The following is a 21068-nucleotide window of genomic DNA, read 5'->3' as shown; positions in this document are numbered from 1 at the left end:
CAGATGATCAGAATTTTGCAATGATATGAATTCCAAAAATGTCCAGGCCAGAGTGCGTTACACGCAGTACATTACGGTTCGGGCTGCTGCAAACAATTTCTCAACCTGTAGCGGATGATATGAACGCGTGAACCACCAGGTGTCCTCCAGCGGGCTCCCGGCGATGATGCCGTTCAAAACAGACTACTTAGCAACATATCGAGGAAAAAAAAAAAGGTCCAAACGAGCGTTGTGAACATTTCTGGCCGACACTAATTAAGCGAAAAAAAAAAAGAATATATCAAACTCCCAGCACCAAGCGGTACTAGCGTTGACAGGCGACAGGCTTCACCGCAATACACAAAAGGCTGGTGGTGGAACGTGCTCATCGCGGGTTTCATACGTACAGGTGCGGCCAGAATAATACGGAGCACAGGAAGGGTCGCGGAGCAGCGGAAACGTGCTTATGCGTGCTGCCTAGCAGTGACGACAGGAACTATCTTAATTTGGACGCGGCGAGATGGCGCCGGTAGCACGGACCCACTAAAGCCCCTGGACCCACTTTTTCCGCAGGCCTATCAACATCACAGCATATAGCATGCAATCCCTTGCTCTATGATCGACTGATACTCTGCTGACAGCGCCATGCGCTTCATTGCCCCGTTTCTCGCATCGAGGAGCGGCGCGCGCTGTAAACGGGCGCAAGACAACCGTTTTGGCCTTACACGTTATCTCGGCCCTTCAGTCCGTGCGGCCACCGCTTTGCAGTTTAGTCGACGCGCGACACCGAGGCTGAAGTGAGCACGCCTGGATGAAGGCAGCACCTGGCGGTGTTGCCCGAACCAGCTCAGCATCTTTCGAACAGTGATAACGGCAGGGTTGCTGCAAAGAGGGGGGCTCGGCGGCAGGCACTCTCGCTGCGCGCGGATAGCCAGGGGTGTCTTTGCTGTGCTGATAGGTGGCGCTTAGATGCAGTTTCTGCTAGCTTGGCCACCTTTCGCGTGCTCCGTGTTACTCTGGCCGCACCTGTACATGGTACACGGCGCAGCCGCATGTTCCGTTCTTATTCCGTTCAAGAGTCACTGAGCAACTTTTCAGAGTACCGCGTTCCTTAAACCCGCGCCGCCGAGCTTAGAAGAAATGTGGCGGCCGTAGCCCAATGTTGCTAAAACAGCAAACACAATGATCGGCAAGGTCTTTCCTTAGAACAGCGGGCTTCCAAAGGGCCCGTATAGATGCGAAAGATGTTGCTTCACTAAGTTACAAAAAAATATTGTTTCCTGGTTATTCTGAATGTCCAATCATGTAATCTCATGTAAGTTAGCTGTGCCCCCTATGCAGAAGTTTACTTTGTCATTTATAATAACAACATTCCAAAGGCAGATACGCAGGAAACCATGGATGCCATTGCAGCGCTAGGAACGTCCGTCAGGGCCAGCCATGACGCTTCCAAATCCAGCCGCAGAGAAAGGAGGGTCGCGGTACTCTGAAAACTTATCCAATAACTGTAATCTTTTCCTGTTCTGCTCTACTGATTGAAGCCCACCAGCGACAACAACATTTGTGTACAAACGGGCGCATGCAATTCGCAGTCCGTCTTGGCTAAAGTTTTGATTTTCATGTTGTAGTCAAGGAGGTTCCTGGTACGGGTATGCAATGCGTGAGGACTTCGTTAAATCCAAAGTATGGTCTAAAATTACTTCGCTGAACTGCAAAAAAAATATTTTGCCTTCACTGGAGCAGAGATTGGAAAACGAAAAAAATGCATTACTTCACAAACTTGATTAAAATGAGGCTCGTTATATTGAGGTTCGACTGTAACAACCTAAGCGCACAATGCTAACATGTCAGTAAGTGAGAAACTATGTGCCTGTCTACATTAAAATGCCAGAGCTCTGATCCCTCATAAGTACCACTTGCTTATAGTAGCTGCCAGCATCTCACACTACACAGCTATGCACAATACACTCCGTTCATGACGCAATTGGCCTAATCAAGTAATTTCACTGCCCTACTGTTTTCGGCAGAATGTTGATCTGGCAACTTAGAAGCCAGGAAGACTACGATGCAAGTAAAAAAGTGCCCTCAGCACCAAAAAAAGAGCGTGACCAACCAATCAGTATGGCTCCAACATGAATGCCACTCTCAGGAAAATACAACAGACATAATCAGGAAGTACTCTATACATACACAAACACAGAGTGGCAGCCCTCATTGCAAGCATAAGAGTCATTCATGGAGAGGATGGAAAAGGCTAAGAAGCACAAGATGTGTCTTGGAAACAGCATGAAGCATGTACAGGTTCCCTCTAGAGGTTTATTGAGTACAATTAAAAAACACGTAGTCAACTCCCAATAGTTCAAGCTTAAGGGCGACCAAGAAATTGCTCAAATCATATGAAATACCAATTAATGGGGGCCTTTTTCATATATTTGATGTTGAAGAAGTCGAGGTGTCAATTCAAATAAACAGGCAGTTCGAATTAAGAGAGTTTAAATTAACTTGGGTCCACTGTAACATGGCGGGCAGCTGTTTATGGTTATTTAAAATTTGAGAATCTCTGAAGGCCACCTATAACTGATAACAGCAAGTAAGCACATTACTAAACCTCATTCCGGACCCGATGGCCCACTTTCAGCTTGGCAAACACTCCAAAGATGGCTACTGCTCACCTTTGCCATTCTTTTTGCCCTTCCAGGTCTGGGCCCTCTTCCCCTCCCAAAGCGAGGGCCAGCGTTCCTTGTCTATCTTCACGGCCACATCCCAGGGCAAGAGGAAGTTTGTGCCAGCCACAAAGCCAGGTTGGTCCTGGATGCCTGTGGTAAGGCACAGCAGAATTTAAGTTTGGTCCATGGCCTACGGGGATTTAACGTCCCAAAGCGACTCAGGCTATGAGGGACGCTGTAGTGAAGGGCTCCGGAAATTTCGACCACCTGTGGTTCTTTAACGTGCACTGACATCGCACAGTACACCAGCCTCTAGAATTTCGCCTCCATCGAAATTCGACCACCGCGGCCCAGTGCCATAGCTACTGAGCCATTGTGGCCAAATTTAAAGGGGAAGAGGGTCTTAGAAATAAATTTTTATTCATGAAGTCACAACTATAAACTCTTCAGGGAACATGCCTTTTTGCGTGCTGATTCCAAGTACGCAATTGAATTTTATGTACACCAAGTCCTTGTGCACTTATGCAATCTGTTGGGTACCTTTTGCCGAGAGTTTGAAAGAAATTGTACCGCAGGGAACTAGTCAGATTGCATGCCATTGGTTTCTCTTGACATCAAGCTATGCAATAAGGGTAAAATTATCATCCTGTCCGTTATGGAAGGTGAGTTATAGGATTTTGAAATCATCAGTTCCTTCCCGTTTGTGAAGTGGCAAATTCAAAACCCTGTAACTCGACTTCCATGATAGGCAGGATAATAATTTTGCCCTAACTGCATAGTTTCATGTCATGACAAGACAATGGCATGCGTCCTAGCAAGTTTCTTGCAGCAAAATTTATTGAAAGCTCTCGGCAAAAAGTTACATAACATAACATATAAGTGCACAAGGACTCATTTTACATAAATTAAATTATATATTTGAAATCAGCACGCAAAAATACATGTTTCTTGATGATTCCATTATTGTGACTTCATTAACGAAAATTTTTTTCCTAAGACTAGCTAGTACCTCCCTTAAGTGTAAAAAAAAAACGCAAAATAGACAAGGACAAGAGAGAGATACATATCACCACGCTGTTTTTGTCACTGTCTTTCTTGTGCTCTTTTTGCACTTAAAAGTTCACACCGGCATTCTTGCACACAACAGAACATCTGCTCGCCCGAGTCCAGGAGCAGTAAAGCAGCAACATGTATGCAGTGTAGAAAACCAGAACTGGCTCAAGAACATGAAGCAAAGGTGAGTTACACGAAATGAATTAGCGTGGAACATTTTTCTCCTTCCCCCACCAAGCTACTATCAAAATTTTGAATTATTGTTTACTTTATTACCTTTCATTACCAATCAAATTTCATTACCACCGACACGAACAGTTAGCGGCATAAGACACAGGTTACACCTCACTAGATCTTGTCAGCTCACCGATATTGTGAGAGTAGAGACTCGATGGTCCCAGGCAGACGAGAGACCAGGAAGTATAGCTGGGCAGAAGCCCTGCAGGACTCAGTGAGTGCAGCATTCCTGGGAGGCATTCAGTGCTGGAAGGAACCAAGGATGCCTTTGCCACATCTGCAAAAGGGAGAGAGCCAAGCAACTGCAGTAACACTATCTAAATGAGAATTCCAAGTAGCGTGAGTGGGATTGTTGCCCGAAAGGGCCCTGAAGCATCAGGATGTGAACAATAATATAAATTTGTACGATAGTGGCAATGGGCACTTGTGTGCATGCAAATATTAGCAACATCCCTGTAAACTCCACCACATAGCAAGCAGTCGCAGTATGCACGTCCAACTAACCATCGTCATCAGGGTCATCTGTTTGCTGGGTTTGAGCTTCCGACAATGATATACTCTTGTCGCTGTCTTCATGATCAGATGACTCGGAATCTGCAGAAAACATAAAACAGTCCTTATAAGCAAGTTTCCGCAATGGCACAAAAAAAAAATCATGGCTCACTAACATTTTCTTTTCATCCCAAATTTCAGTGATGTCACAATACACATTGCACTTATAAATGACAAAGCAAGAGACAATTTTCATCCTCCAGCTTAAAAACAGGAAGGCAGACCTACCAGACTCATCCTCACTAGTCACTGGTGTCTGTGAGCTGAAGTCTGACTCTGAGAGTGGGGTGGCACTCCGTGAGCTGGATTCACTGTGGGACAGGCTCTTGGCTCTGCTCCGAGATCGTGGTTCAAGTTCTAAAGGCCGCTCCTCGTGTTCTTCAGTCCCAGCTTGGTCCTGGTTGGCTGCACTTGGTTCAAAGGCTGGGAAGTTGATCCGCTCCAACACACCACAGCAGTCAGCACTGACTCGCAGGTAGAAGTCATAATTGGCAGCCTGGAAATAGCACAAGCCCAGGGATCAGCCTCCAAATGCAACCACTTAATAAATCTGATTTCAGTTCTGGCTCCCTACAATTACCTGCGTGCACAAAATTCAACTCTCACACCTCAACAGACAAAGAGATTTACTGCAATGTCTTTCTAAACCCTTTCAGGTGCTTTCTACACCGTTGTGTACACTGAGAATTCAGAGCTCTTTCTTGGAGTGTGCAACCTCTAACAGTGGTTTCTTTGCTTCAGATGAATTTAGCACCCTTCATATCCTCAATATGGTGAGTTTTTAAGTCAGCTAGCAAAAGCAGCAAATAATATTTCTTAAAACAGTGAGCCTAATAGCATGTCCTCTGCCATTTTCATGCAGAGCAGTTTCGTCGCTCGCAATAATATAACTTTTTTTTTTCATTTTTATAGCATTACATGCATCCACAAAATACAGTATGGAACTCTTAATTCCTTGACAACTCATTAGACAACTCCTCGTGATTCAATGGTACATTCCAACCACTTTGCATGACATTCTGCACATGCCTGTAAAACATTTACTAAGAAAAAAAGCAGCACTAAAGCATGGAACCACTGAAGAAGAAAGAACAAGACACAAGCTCTGACTGTCAACTGAATTTCACCGAACTGAATTAAAAATGCAACAACTAGGCCAAAAAGAAGTTTTGATGAAAACATCTGGTGTTTTTCGTTGCAAACCAGACTAATTGCCTTTCTTGAGGTCTGCATAAACTATTTAGTAGATGGAAAAATAGAATTTCTCAACAGAAATAGCGAACAGCACTTGAAAGTGTTAACATCATGCTGGCATCTGTGATTCACGTGTAGAGCAATATATGCATGATAAAAGAAAAAAAAAAATTCAGGGGGCACTTTGGCTCTCTAAAGTGCTGCAAAGCGAAAGACCTTCCTGGTGCACTGTTTGGCATTGACTGCGAGACTGTTTGTGCTGTACTAGTGCTTTATTTGAGTACACACTTTGACTACACATTACAACTACACACTTTAACTGCCGACTTTGACTGCTTCTTTAGCACGACTCTCTCTCTGCTTCGATGAGTTCAGTTGTATCCATGGCTCTGTTCGCAGTAATGAGGTATGTAATGTGGTCAACCTGGACGCCTTACGGCCGCTGTCGGAGCGGAAGAAAACTATTTTATTAGTTGTCGTGTGCTCCAAAAGGGGGCGTCAGGCATCCGTGGGTGACCTCATTACTTCGAATCCGCGCGCTCTGACGTCATAACCATTTCGACCAACCAAAAAGCGTGACACCTCTGCTGACAACCTTCTGTCGACAATGATGAGGCATTAAAAACGATTTCACCTTAAAAAACAAATGTCTATGAAAAATGGAAGCAATTCCTGCCTTGAGAATGAAGGGGTCTTCACGAGTACTCTGCTGTCGGCCACAGTTGCAGGTTGAGATGAGCATCACCTGGCTGCGATGAGGCATGAGCAGGGGGCACTGCTCTATGCTCACTTCGTCCGCATTCTCAGGAGTTCTGTGAACCTGCACACGTGAGGCGACAAGGTAAGTGGGACTACACAATCTTGCTCATGCTCACAGAGACCCTCACTAGTGAGAGAAAATCTGCCTCAGTTTGGTGCCAGACTAAAGAAAATTTTGCTATCAATAGCGAAATTCGCTTTGGGAAGCAAATTTTGATAGACAACTCTACTATCAATATTGTTATTTAAGGCAGGGCTTGCTAACCACAGTCTGAGTTGATGCCTTTGCACCATTGTGACTACCGCCAGGTAACCATTCTCATACACTCATACTGGTGAACAGCGCAAAAAAGGCGGGACAACGACAAGACAAGCGCTGACTATCAACTGGGTTTATTGAAGGACGGACCCTTCCGTCCTTCAATAAACCCGGTTGATAGTCAGCGCTTGTCTTGTCGTTGTCCCGCCTTTTTTGCGCTGTTCACCAGTATGAATGCATACCAACTCGCCCAGATCTCAGCCCTACTAACCATTCTCACCATCATCAGCCTATGTTCTGCAATCAATATGGTTTTTTAATGCAAAGCATTAAATGTCCCATTAGCTGTAAACATAACGGACTATCATTTATGTTTTCTTTGCATTATATGCTCTGTGCATGTCCATTTCTCTTTTATCAAAGCTTGGATTATTTGATTTGCATTTATTCACTTACAACTACCCGGCAGATGGCAATTAGAGTACTAAGTCTTCCCTACCTATAAAATTTGCACTCAGAATTGGCGAAAATAACTTGCATTGAACTTTCAAGCAGTCAATTATACTTCACACTTTTTAACCTTCAAGCTTCAAGCCTCTTAGCCACCTTAGCGAAGTAAATTGAGCGACTGCCAGATGAAGATAAATTTTCATCATCTTTCACCACAGCTTCTCGGTTACAAATTTTTTTCCAGGCAATTTTATAAGTCTTTTGGCTTTCCTTTTCCCCCATGAAAAGATGAATTCCGCCATGACAAAGCTGTCTTCACCTTGTGGCCTTCCTCTATGACCCCTTCTCACCAGCAACACTTACAGGATTGATGCAGTGGTTGCCCGTGAGACTCAACACTTCGCACATCTGCCGGCCCGACTTCCAGACATGGTCACAGTCCTCCTTCAGCTGCTGTGCATACCGCTGGAATGCAGGGCCTCTTGCGTGCATGCTGAACATCTGGTACGCACGTGCCAGCTGGGAAAAAACAGACACAAAGGCACGCTGCTTAAACACAACAGCAAAAGTACAGCATGTGTTTGACACATGCAACTCACTGCCAAAATGATCAACCAAACATCGCAAAGCAACAAAAAAAAAATTGGCGAGGGCTTAGCTTTAGTTAAGCCTGGTTGGTTACGAAAGCAGGTGCTTTATACTGCATATGCAGCGCCTCTAGTGGGAAGAGCGCGGCGCACCGTGCCAAGCGGCCGCCATTACCCGACAAGCCAAGTTGGTAACCCGTCTCTCACTCCTGGTATGACATCATGCTATGACGTCACTAGGCATGGTATGACGTCAGGGGTCATTCTAAAGGTCAAACGTGGAAACTGGCCACCGCTACGTGCAAGGCCGTTCTTGGGAGTAGTATTAAGGCGAAAGCCTTGAATGTCTCATCGTTGTAAGCAGCAGTTGTCGACAGAAATGTCACGCTTTTCAATTGGTCGAAACGGTCGTGACGTGACAGTGCATGAGTTTCAAATGGGGCCAATTCTACTTTGGCTAGTAACCATGCAAACAATTGAAGGGATCATGTAGTGATGCTTCAAGTAAGTGGGACTGAGCTTAGTTAATTGCTTAATTACCCAATTAGCCTAATTAACATTTCTAGTCAGGCCATATAAATAAATAAAACCGAGTAGGAAATTGGTCCAGCTAGGGAATCGAACCCCGGTCTTTGGAGTGCCATGCCAGCTCAATGGTTTGGAATGAACAAAGGGGCCTCTAGTGAATACCATGTCTTCGCTCACTGCCATCCTCCTCCCTTCCCTTCCCACAAGGTTTAGGTGTCCACCGAGATATGAGAGAGAAATACATTTCCTTTCTTTAAAAACCAATTTACCAATGAGAGAGGGGAGAATCCGTAGAATCGAATGGTGGACTCCCTGGCAGTGTTGCAAGACGCTGTCCCGTTCCACTTAGAGGCTGGAACTTAGAGGCGAAGCTTTACATCTTAACCACACATCAGTGACCGCACTTTAGGTCAAAAAAGTGCCCCCCTGAATTTTGAATGTCTACCAAGATATGTGAGACCGTTACTGCGTAATTTCCTTTCCTCAAATACGGTCCATCTTTGTCTTTTTTCTTTCACTCCCACTTCCTCCCTTCCTCTGCCCTGCAGTTCAGGTGTCCACTGAGATGACTGCGCCATTTCTTTTCCTCAAAAAGCATTGCAAGGGAAATGCATCAAACCCATGACTCCCTGGCAACGCTACAAACCACTCCTAAAGACGAAGCTTAAGTTTCATTAATTAGCAGTTAATTAGTATTCAGGCATTGATCGGTAATTAACCATTAATTAGTGATTTGTCATCACTTAGTAATTAGTACTCAATTATATGTGACGCCACCAGTGCCAAAGAAGCAGCCAAAGTGGTACGGAAAACACTTTCGCCTCTACGCACTTTAGACAGTCAAAGTGCCCCCTGAATTTTTGCTTTCACAATAAAAAGTATTACACCGCCATGACAGCCGACATGAGCGCAGGATGGTTACCGCAAGGCTACAGGCGTCCACGCAACAGCATTTGGGGCGCTGTAAACAGGTGTGAGAAGCGTGAACGTGTGCTAGCCACCTAGTTACCAACCCTCTATGCCCCTGAACTTTACTGCGAACACTTGCCGTATCACCAGAAGTCACTAGTGTAAAGTGGCTAGGAATGCCACCTGCCATCAGAGTGGGTACCATTTGGACATCCATTTTATTGCCAGCCACATTCAATATATAAAGTAAGAATTGCATGTGTTTGTTAAAATATTTAAGGAAGAGTTTGATATATCCAATAATTTGCAGTATCCGTGCCCGCTATATCAAGGTTTGACTTATTGCAATATAAAACTCTCGAACAAGCCTAAAGAGATCCACAGAAGGACCACAATTTTGCTCAATCTGAAGTATGTATTAAGACATTACTTTGTCTCCTTTATTTCTTGCCTGACAATTCCAACACATAGCTAGCATTTATGGTGCAGCAAATGTTCCTGGAACATGAGTGCCACAAAAAAACTTTATTTTCGTGCAACAAACACGCTTTTGCAACAACAAATTTAAACTTGCGATCAGAACTAGTTCACACAACAATTTCAGTGCACTTTTCAATTCAAGGCTTTGAGCGCAAGCCATGAAAAACATTTCTATTTTTCAAACTCATGCTCCAAAATTTTTTGCAGCCACACACTCAATATGAAGAAAGGTTTAATTTGTGGCTAAATAAATTTTTTGCTCGTATTTATAAGTCAGGATAAGCACTCTTCTGAGCAGCCAGAATGTTTAAAGAGCGAGAAATTTTCAGACAAATCAACAAGAATCTGCACCCACCTTCTTTTCATGGTAATCTGCAGTGTAATGAGTAGGCAGCCCTTCTTGATACGCAGCTGTTGCCAAAGGCAGGACCTTCCCACATCGCCTGCGAGGCATTTCAGTAACACTGAGCTCCATCCAAAGCTGGCAACAGTGCGAGTTCTGCTCATGGGGTCATAATTGTGACAACTGACAAAACTCGCTTCACTCCAAAATGTCTACTGTGCTATCCCGGTCCTGCTGTAATCTAATTCAGAGCTAAACATAACAAAGAACTATATATGGTGCCAACAAATTTCAGTTGGAATTTACTTAAAAAGCACTTCAAAGAAATCATAGTGAAAAGAAAAAACGTAACTGGTTGTTCTTTTACAAGAAACAAAACTTCGCAATGCTATGCTTCAATGCACAAATACTTAATGCATGGATGAATTTTTCATAATGCTGGAACCTAATACATGCCTAACTGCACATTGTAGAGTAAAAGGTCAATGCTGCTGACGTTCAGTGCAGCAGCTAACAATAACACTTCTTCACTGAAGCAGGAAGGGCAGAGGTATTGACACCAGTGCACCTTGACAAGATTAAGTGTTAACTTTCAATAAAAGCTGGCACATAGGAAAGAAAACACATATGGAGGAAAGTTGTCTTCTTGACGTAGTGCAGTCATAAGTGCAGTCATAAAAAAAAAGGAAGTGCGCATAGGGCAATCAAAACGGCATCATGAAAAGGCAAAGGCACTAACGTTTTTCCTTTGGCCCTTTGACCCTTTTATTCATTTCCCTTTTCCTGAAAGACAGCGTAAAAACCTGAAGGTACCCTCGACTATATTACCCTCAAGTAGTAACGAAAACAAATATGAAATAAAGTTCTCACATGCGATAGCGTGGGTGCATTACAGAAGCAGGAAACGGCACACTTGAAGCAAACGCCTGAAACTCTTAAGTTTAAAGTTGGGACTCTCCAAACAGGCCAAACACACCCTTCTGAGAAGCGGACATCAATGTCGAGTGCTCCCTTCAGAGATGATGCCATGGCGGAACCTGCCGCTGTGGTCGTCGACAGGAACAGATCACGAAGCTTCACCGCGACCTTGAACCAGGTCGATACTGAGGGGAGCTGCATGATGGGGTTCAATTTACGATAGAGCTAGAGGACAATGTCACATACATAAATTCTTACAGGTAGAAATGAGAGCAGTGACTGCCGCAGTTAAAAGTAGAAACATCAAATATAGTTTTATCTTTCAGTATCTTCCCCCACCTTTTTAAAACGACACTGCATAGCATATCCAAAATCCTCAGTTGCTCTATGGGGCATGAATACTTGAACAATCTTTATCATGCACATTTCTAGAGCAATGAATCAAAATGTTTTTACAAATATTTGCACAATAAATAATCCTCAAAAACAGCAAAGCACTAGTGACGGTGCTGCGGTATGGTGCTACAACTTATGCATTTGTAGCCATAGTGGTTAAAGGCTGCAACACTCATCTCCACTAGGGACTCCACAATACAACATCCCTGTATGTTAGTTTTATGACCATCATGCCACAGGCAAAGGAAAATTACCATTTTCTGCTGATGATGAGAAGAAAAAACTAGCACCACATTTCAGCAGATGAGATTGGTGAAAGCTATGAACGAGATATAGTGCCCGAGATAGGGCATCAAGGCACGGTTTGCTCAACGTTCCAGAGTGCTGTCTTAACTCCTAGTTTTGGAGACCATGTATTAGCATTATGAACATCGCTGCATGAAATAAATGGAGCATGTGGCAGAGCTGAATCCTCCATCCAACACAGAGCAATAATGGCAGCATGCTACGTGGCCTCAAAGGAGACTCTGTTTATGAAGTAATTTTTGACAAAAACTCCGCCACAAACTTTATGCTAAGAAGTCAATTTTTGTTCTAAAACTTCAGTGCATATCGATCTGTCTCGAATAATAATTTTCAGCTTGCACTATTTTATTTCTTCAGGAGCACATTCGACTTGTTATTCGAAACTTTTGGATATTCACGCATCCCTAATAAATAACCCTATTGCTTGCAAAATAACTGCGGCAAAGTTTAAATCACATAACAGCTAAACAATGCAATAAATAAATAAAAAAAAATGCTGACATCAACAGCAGGCAGTGAAAGACGCAAGGAATACCAGAATGAAACAAGAGCTGGCAAACAGCAACCATATAAGCAAAGGAACATTGTGGCCTCTCTCAATTCCTAAATATGACATTATCATGCCATGTGAAGTATGTTTTCATGGCACTCTGGTTAGCCAATAAAACTTGCTTGACTGAACATAACTTCAGTGCTGAAGCTCTAACAGCACTGGTAATACACCAACCTCAAAATCAGCAGGCACTGGGTGCCTGCCCACGTTGTCATCAAAGCCCTTGGACAGAGCCAACTCAATGTGCTGCAAAAGGAAGGCCGGGAAAGAATGCTCCTGCGAGGAGGCCTCGTCAGCACCACCCAGTGAAAGCGAGAGGAAGTCCTCTGCAAGTGAGTGCCAACACAAAACCGCATATTAACAGCAATGTTCAGTGGCTCATAATGCCCGGCGTTGACACCTGCACTTTCTTTAGAGCTTGCAAGGGCATAATCTGTAATGCTTACATGCCAAAGCAAACAAGCCGCCGCGGTGGCTCAGTGGCTATGGTGCTCGGCTGCTGACCCAAAAGACGCGGGTTCGATCCCGGCCGCGGCGGCTAGAATTTCTTTGGAGGAGAAATTCTACAGGCCCGTGTACTGTGCGATGTCAGTGCACGTTAAAGAACCCCAGGTGGTCGAAATTTCCGGAGCCCTCCACTACGGCGTCTCTCATAGCCTTAGTCGCTTTGGGACGTTAAACCCCATAACCCAAGCCAAACCAAAGCAAACAAATACGAAGAATCCAGCTCTTAAAGGGACACTGAGGTGAAATTGAAGTTGGCTTGTATCGAGAGAATACCAGCTCCTGATTACAAAAACACCACTCATACTGACAACAAAGCTCTTGTAACGTAGAAAAGAGCAAGAACCAAAATACAGGTATCGCCGCCACAGGCCAAACTCGCAAGTACAAGAGTGATGACGTCATAGGACAAAACAGTGTTGCCAGAACCAACGGTTCTAGCAACACTAGAACACGAGGAGCCACAAATCACTGAGGCGCAGCCAATGCATGCGCAAATCTCCTTGACATCGCCAGATGGCGCCACGTGCCCGGCAGCTACGCGCGCGCCTGAAGCATCGGGACCAATCAGCGCCTGCTCACCGGCGTGAGGCTGGCTCCCGGTATTCCGCTAGCAGTAACAAGGTACACGGTATGCTAAAGGTGTCTATTTGCGAGAACTTCGTTGACGACTTTGAGAACGAGATCCATCGTAACGCTGGCAAAACGCCAGTGCAAACGTAAGCAAAGCGACTGTAGCGACGGCCGCAATAGCCGATAGATGCCTTCAACGTGCGGCCGGCAGTAGCTTTCTTTTCGGCTGCTGCTAGGCCGCACTGCTGGCCGCCAGAAATCACGGAGCCTGCGTCACGTCATGTTCACGTCATGTTTCACGTCACTTAGTCCTGTGTCGTCATAGGAGAATCCCAAGTTTGAATCAGAGCGGTGGGAAAAACTTTTTCAACTTCGAATCCAAATTTCTTAGAAATAAATGCATCTTTCGCTGCCGGCCAAGTGGCAACAAAGCCATGACATGCCGAACTATCGGATTGTGCTATAAAAAAAAATATTAATAGTGCTCTCCTCACTGTCCCTTTAATAAAGAGGCCTGCTCTAGTAAAAGGAACCATATATACTACTCGTCTTTAACTTAACCCCATTTTCATACAAAAAAAAAATCAATAATCATGAAGACAGTACTGTATTTGTGCCACCACTCTTGTCCCTTGACATAGCAATTTGGAGAATCACGGTACCTGAGCTACCTCCACACTGGCTTTTGCCACAGTTGTTCCAAGCAGCTACTAGTAAACATAACCGCGATGGATCAGTTCAGCACCGTTTTGGTTAAAAGAATAGTATTAATAGTAAAAAGGTTAAAAATAGGATAAATTCGGTTGTCAAGGGGCCACTGACTTCACTCCACATAAAATCATCACAGTAAGCCCTTCTGCATCTTGTGGACTTACACATAAGCAACAACGTAAAGTGCAGAAAAATAAATTAGACGGCACAGAAGCTGCGATGCCCCACTAACTAAAAGAAATCACTGCTCAGCCGTGCTAAGGACAAGAGGTCTGTATCAGCTTAGTTAAGCATAACTCTTACTAGAAGTACACAGAATTTGTTTAGCCCTCCAGATCTGTTCTCATCTAAAATTGTGATGGCAGTAGCTAATCAAGAAAGCCTCCTGGAAACCTGCTGCAGGTGCAGCCAGTCAACAACCACAAAGAAAAGCCCCTTTTGCTGGCAATATCAACAAGCTGTGCTCTCACCTGAAAGTGCCTCATCATAGTCAGGTGAACAGAAGTTTTTGAGTTTCTGCAGAAAGAAGTCAACCATATCTTCACGGACAGAGCTTGCCGTTCGCACGTAGACAAACTCCTGGTTGGCAGGCACGGCAAAAAGTGAGTTTCCACTGGAAGATGCCAAACCACATGGTGCATCAGCTTAATTTGTCACAAAGAAAGCAGAGCAGCTCCATCTTTCAAATCATCATCGTACATCATAACAAGAATGGTGTACTCAATACGACAAACAAAACAAAATCACCTATACCTGCCAGTACATTCATAATGTATGTGCACCTGTTATACTTGATGCAAATAGAAAAATAATGAGCCTCCTCGGTAAAGAAAGCAAGTTATCTACAAATAAAAGGGAAAGTTAAAGCCAGTGCAACACAAAGCATGCAACACATTCGAGGGTTTATGCATAATTTAGTCATATGAAACAACCAAGAAAACAACTGGGCAAGGTTTCATTTTTGAAATAACAAGCAGTTCACCCAATGGGGTGACACAGCACATGTGGCATTCTGCTATGGGGCGTCAGGTCATGGGTTTAAGCCTGATTATGGCAGTCACATTTCAGTAGTAGTGAAATGCAATAACATATATGTACCGAGATTTCCATAGAGTTTCTTACTATTACCTAGAGGGAAAGCTGGCGGCGCTGCACTTCAGCCACCATGGACGCTCAAAGCATCATGGGGTGGTGAGCTACTTGTTGCGGCACAGTCGTAATTTTTCGGGAACATGGAGTGGCACTACTAAAACGTTTAATTCCGAAAACGCTGTTCATGTGTGCGCAGACGACTTTGGCGCGAACGCAGTGGGCAAAACCCATAGTAGTGAAAACGCGACGACACACGACGCCAATAAAAGGTTTCACTTTTCCGAAATGCCATTAAAAACCCTTTTATAGTGTTTAAGCAACAAATTTTTTTTTGGAAACATAGTTACTTTTAAAAGTGCGCGTGTTAATTACGAAATATTAGTTTTTATAGTGTTCAATACTCGGCCAATAGGAGAGCGAGTCGTCTCTTATTTTGGGCAAACTTTGCACTTAAATGCTTTTCTGCTCGTTTGTTGCAATCATTAGACAAGATATTGAATGTTAGGACGTTTGTAGTTATCAAACAGCTTTATTTTTTTATTATTTTTTGGCCAAAAGTTGCAGTTCCGCAACAAGTAGCTCACCGCCCCATGATGCTTTGAGCGCCCATGGTGGCTGAAGTGGCCTCGAGGGGTCGCCATGCAAACTCCCATAGACGGGCTGCCAGCTTTCCCTCTAGGTAATAGTAAGAAACTCTATGGAGATTTCGGCACTTGTTGAAGGACTGCACAGTCAAAATTAATTTTGAGCCCCGCCACCACAGTCTCACTTATATCCCACAGTGTGGTCATGCCATGTAATGGCTTCATTAATTAATTAATTTCAAGAAGTATTCACATGGCCTGAAGAAGAAATATGCTTTTATCTCCTGAGAGACGCCACAGTGGAAGGCTCCAGACCACTTTTTAATGCCGCTTTCTTTGCGACATGTACAGAAATCAACATCATCAAGTCTCAGTAAACAGGCACGTTTATGTTAAACCTTCACTAAAATATAGTCACAATGACCCGAAACCTATCTCCATGATTTCATACTCATAGCTACTGGACCACTGCAGTGAGGAGCTTCTCATGCCCTAATAGGATGAGAAATGCATAGCCTTGCATGAATAACACAACAACTCTGCTTGAGTCCTTGACTCACCTGATGTTTGTGATGACTCTGCTTTTTCTGAGGATTCTATAAACTTGGTCTTCCAAAGAATGCTCTAGCTTCTTGATGGGAGACAACTTCTGCAAGAGGAAGCAATGGCATTTCAGGGCACACGCACAAAAATAACTTCACAGCAGTTGATGGGGCACCTTTATATGCGAAATTCACAGGTCTAAATTTGTAGTGAAAGTCAGAGACATAAATACGAGCGGCTAACAAGGCAACAGCCCCGTGCAATTCTAGTGGATATTGAGCGTACAATGCCATTCAACAAGTCAACAGTTGCCCAAAAGCTGCACAGACACCTTGAAGGAGATAATACTTAGCATTTAGAAGGAAAACAACGTATATCGGAGCGCCGACAAACAGTGCTTTTCGCCTGATACATCTGGCCTTGCTATCACTGTCTAAAAATGGGAAAGTAAGTTGTCATCAACATTTGACCACTCCCAACCCAAACATTCATGAATCAAATCAGAAAGGACGTGACCTTGGTAATAAGCTGCACTTGTGACAACACTAAGGCTATTACACCTGGTATGCCTTAAGTACATGCTGCAGCACATAATGTGGCACATAACTGTTAATATATGCCACCTGCACATGTCAGCAGTTATGACCAGACAAACAAAGTATATGTCACACAGTGCACATAATTACTAATAGCTGATGGCACGAAACAGTGACAAAGCTTTATTCGCACAACACTTTTCTCACCACACGATAGTAAAAGCTTCTTTAAGTACAGTTCATGGCCAAGAATAAGCAGTTGCTGTCTATATAGTAAGTCGCTCACTTTTCGCACAGATTTTGCTTTTTTATAAGCAATGTCAGTGAACTATTAGCAGTGGCTGACTCACCGATGGCTTAGTCTTCACCCTGACATCAAGCAGCTCAGAGTTGGTTCCCTCTAAAGGACAAGTCAGGAACACAAAGAGAACCCTCGGCGAACAAGGGCGACCATTTTGAATCCACTCTGCAGACACTGGACATGTCTTCAGTGCATCACTTACATCTTGCTGGCAGTTCACCCTGAAAAGTATGTGCAGAAATTGCCAACAAAAGCCACACAGTCATTGATTTATAAGCTGTGACAGAACTGTGAAAGGATCAGCCAAACATAGGTATAGCTTGAAAGGTTAGTAAGGATATAGAATGCTGTCACTATTAAGTTATACAAGGAAGGTACATCAAAAGAGGTACTCCCGTTCTTCACTCAGATGTGTTCAAGGTGACTGCATTAGGACCTCTGAAAGCCACATTTTGAACCACAGTGCCCAACACTTCTTTGACACAGTAATAGACAAAATGCTCTGAATTCAGCAACAGGAAATAATCGCAACTAATATTTCATAACTACCATATTAAAGAGATTCGGTATGCGTTCAAAAAATTACTGCTGCTTCCTCCATAGTTTTCATTCAATGTATCTGTGAGGACACATGTGAATAGTATCTTTTAAAAAATTTTAGTATATCCTTCAAAGTGTATGGAAAAAGCAGTACATCCACCCTTTCATACAGCTGACATAAAACAGTGACACCATCTGCCAAGCTAAATGAGGAAATACTGCGCTATAGCCCATTTTTTTTTTGTCAAAGTCTAGAGCACATATTATAAAAATAGATTCATTGCTTAAAAAAACATCATCCTCTTAATTACCACAACTGCCTGAAATTAAGAACCTCCTGGTAGCTTTCACCAAGCAATAAGTGCTGTGCACATGTACAGGGTCCGTCAAAAGTTCCCAGGCCACATGGTCCGCTTTTCATCGGTATATCCTGGCACTTAATATTCCGATAGAGCTATCGAGGTTCTCAGATGGTAGAACGATCCTTCTTCTATTCTCTACAGATATTTTGAGCTTCGAGGGTATCTCAACAGCCCGACTATGCTGCTCAAAAGCAAACCCTGTGGCCTTGGAACTTTTTACGGACCCTGTACAAGCAATTTGAAAACAAGCGCTTAGTTAGTACTTAAGAATTAAATATATATCCTTAGTTTTGCTTTAAACTTGGTAAAGTATTACAGGGTTCACTTGCTCAGAGAAAAGCCCCTGAGAACACAAACTGTGCTGTCACTTCCAGTTGAGAAGCAATTGTTGGTTGCATGCCAAAAAAAAGTTCCCTTTTATACTGCGCACATATATTTGCATCTGGCAGAAATGCTAGTGTGTTGTTTCTTCCTAAAACAAACTTAATTTATGTTCCTTATTATATGCCATTGGTTAAAAACATGCCGGATTAGTGGTTTCCTCAACTGCTCTCATACAAAAAGCCCACTACGAGCACGTAACTCTGAAGGCATCTTTCACTAAATCCAAAGAATAGCTCCTCCTAGTCCTGCATAATAAAGTGCGGATTACTACTCACACTGACATGAAAACATTGCTTTTACCAATAAAAGAAATTCTTATTCTTACATCTCAATTCTCAACATTTTTCATCACATAATTATCCCTACATTGGATGAATAAACGACATATGCTAACCTGACGTTGTCCAATGTTCGAAAGAGGTGCACATAACTTACATCAAGTGTTGAAGTTGGATGGACAACCTGAAAAATGAAGTGACATGGAGACAGATGCCTTAATAAAAAACAAATAAAGGTGGAGCAGTGTTGTCTCAATGGGCAAAAACATTCATAACATAAACTGCGGAACATTCCAATAGGAAAAGAAGGCCGACAGACATATAAAATCCTAGGGACATATAAAAGATCAGCCAAAATAATCTGGCTTCTGTCGAGACATTTTTTTAACCTATCATGTGGTCAGCACATGCATAAATATTTTAATCTTATATCTTCAATAACTACTGCTTAACTCTTCACATACAATGTTATTTTATTTGTTCATGGGTTCCTTTTTTGCAGGGTATGTTACTAAAATGATTCATTGCATTAGTGTTCTGTTTGCATAATTTTAATACTGCAGTAATCTTCGTTCTTTGCCGCACTGCCATTCTTTTGATTCTTTTGCTTATTTATGTCATGCAAAGTGTCTTATTTGTGCTTTTGTTGTTTTATATTAGCGGTTTTGTTTTATTCTGTTCAATTGCCTGTGCCCCCCCCCCCCCCCCCCCTATGTAATACCCTCTCGAGGGCCTTTAGGGGTATTCTGTATAAATAAAAAATATAAATAACACTAAGTTTTATGGCACTGTTTTCACATATAAAAAAAGGATTACAAATATACATTATGGAAGTGATTACTGCTATCCTAGTAAAGCAGTAGTACAAGGAAATGACAGGAGGGTATTTAAACATGGTAGCCAGAAGATACCAGTCAAAAGAAACTCAGGCATACAGTAGTATTTACACAGAGGTCTTTCATTGTTGTTACACAATGTCACATAAGGTGTCAGCAAAGGACTCACCACAACAAGGTGCGAAAGATGGAAAAGATACAACATTGTCTGTGCAACTGTGCAGTGAAGATCGTTCCAGACTTCTAGGAAGCTCTGCAACGCAAGCAGCAAATATGTGTCACTTTACCACAAGACCCTGAAGTAGATCTGCTGCAACACCACATATACTGCCACATATGAAATGCAGCATTCAATATGAAACTATGCATGCATGTCTTGTGGATTAATACTACATTGCACTCACTGGTTAATAAAGTCAAGGCACACAAAAGTGTTGTACAATTAAGAAATTTTCAACAGAGCTCTCATCAAAGTCACTTCCACACTGCATACTGACAGAATACTGTGTACAGAGGCCAAATGGAAGTATGGTCTCCCAGTGAGCTCCTTTCAAAAAGTCGGGCAAATCAAGCTTCCAACAAATATAAATGTATAAAAGTTGTCAAGTTGAAAACTGAAACAGCACAGCTGCGACCTGTTCAACATACTGGAACGAAAATTTAAACTTATTTACAAATACACTGTACATTGTATGGGACCCTTCTTTGGGGTCCCATACAATGCAAATTTGCATGCAACATGCAAGACTCTTGTCACATATGAACTTGTAGGCTCCTAGAAATTAATGCACCAGCATGAGGCTTCTGATATTTATGACTGTCTCAGCTTTACAGTGGACTTCCATGACGCAGTAATCAGGGCAATGCTGACAGCTCCACACTCATAAGTGGCTGTTTACACAGAGCCCCGCTGTCACCCTGATGAAACAAAAAGTATGAAACCTGAAACAGTACATCTAAAGAGTAGTTCACACTAGCATTTTTAGAAAGTACATGCTAGCTATTATCATACAGGACACATACAGAATAAGCTGCCTCATAATTAGCAATAATGACGCCTTACAGTAATTGAGTAGTATTTTATCACACTTTTAATATTAATAACCTCTATAAAAATATCTTTCTGACACATTACCAGAAGTTCAATAAGCTCATATCATGCTGCAGGGCAGCAAGAAGGCACAGCCCTCTCTTTTAAAACATGCCAGACTTTGCTTGCTAAGTGGTGCGTTGCTTGTACTGTGACAAATGACCAACGTTGAAAATAACAGGAGAAAACCAACATTAATTTCAGCTTACTTTTTCCTGAAGTTCTTCTTCCAGCCTTTGGCATGTTTGAACAAGACAGGCTGAGTCAAACATTCCAATACAGTAGAGAAAAATAACTCTTGTTTCCCTGTGGTAGAAGCCTTCAATCTTGAACTGAAGAAAACAGCACAATAATATAAAGTTATGGAGAAAAATCAATGCGAATGCCCCAAACTATTCACTGCAATTCAGCAGTGAAACAGTAGCAGAAATTAAGAAAAATTAGAGCTGTGCATACTTACGTCTTCATTTCCAATGTCATCCTCAACTCCCAGCTCGGGCTGAATATTGTGCAGATAAAGAAGAAGAAAAAAAAGAAGTCTTCAATTACAAGCAACAGCTGCCTT

The 21068-nt window shown here is 42.9% G+C and overlaps 1 protein-coding gene across 3 annotated transcripts in view; it reads right to left on the bottom strand.

Annotated features, from left to right (window-relative positions):
• LOC149364594 (nonsense-mediated mRNA decay factor SMG8) overlaps positions 1-21068 on the bottom strand; it is a 30997-nt gene that overhangs the window by 8064 nt on the left and 1865 nt on the right. For 2 of the 3 annotated variants that reach the window (XM_089574544.1, XM_089574545.1), the window contains 16 exons: positions 20964-21002; positions 20713-20835; positions 19583-19666; positions 18694-18761; positions 17063-17234; positions 16194-16282; positions 14428-14570; positions 12344-12495; positions 10973-11109; positions 10009-10096; positions 7513-7668; positions 6358-6501; positions 4716-4983; positions 4440-4529; positions 4066-4212; positions 2652-2795 (listed from right to left, as the gene is read on the bottom strand). In XM_089574544.1, coding sequence (XP_089430670.1) covers positions 2652-2795; positions 4066-4212; positions 4440-4529; positions 4716-4983; positions 6358-6501; positions 7513-7668; positions 10009-10096; positions 10973-11109; positions 12344-12495; positions 14428-14570; positions 16194-16282; positions 17063-17234; positions 18694-18761; positions 19583-19666; positions 20713-20835; positions 20964-21002 — 2044 coding nt within the window. Of the gene's footprint in view, positions 1-2651; positions 2796-4065; positions 4213-4439; positions 4530-4715; positions 4984-6357; positions 6502-7512; positions 7669-10008; positions 10097-10972; positions 11110-12343; positions 12496-14427; positions 14571-16193; positions 16283-17062; positions 17235-18693; positions 18762-19582; positions 19667-20712; positions 20836-20963; positions 21003-21068 lie in introns of those variants that run through there. The other variant, XM_089574546.1, reaches the window with a different exon arrangement.

This window comes from Amblyomma mixtum, chromosome 2 (genome assembly GCF_055824585.1).
Source record: "Amblyomma mixtum isolate Tamu chromosome 2, ASM5582458v1, whole genome shotgun sequence".
NCBI lineage: Eukaryota > Metazoa > Arthropoda > Arachnida > Ixodida > Ixodidae > Amblyomma > Amblyomma mixtum.
This window is presented reverse-complemented; position numbering and strand designations above follow the sequence as displayed.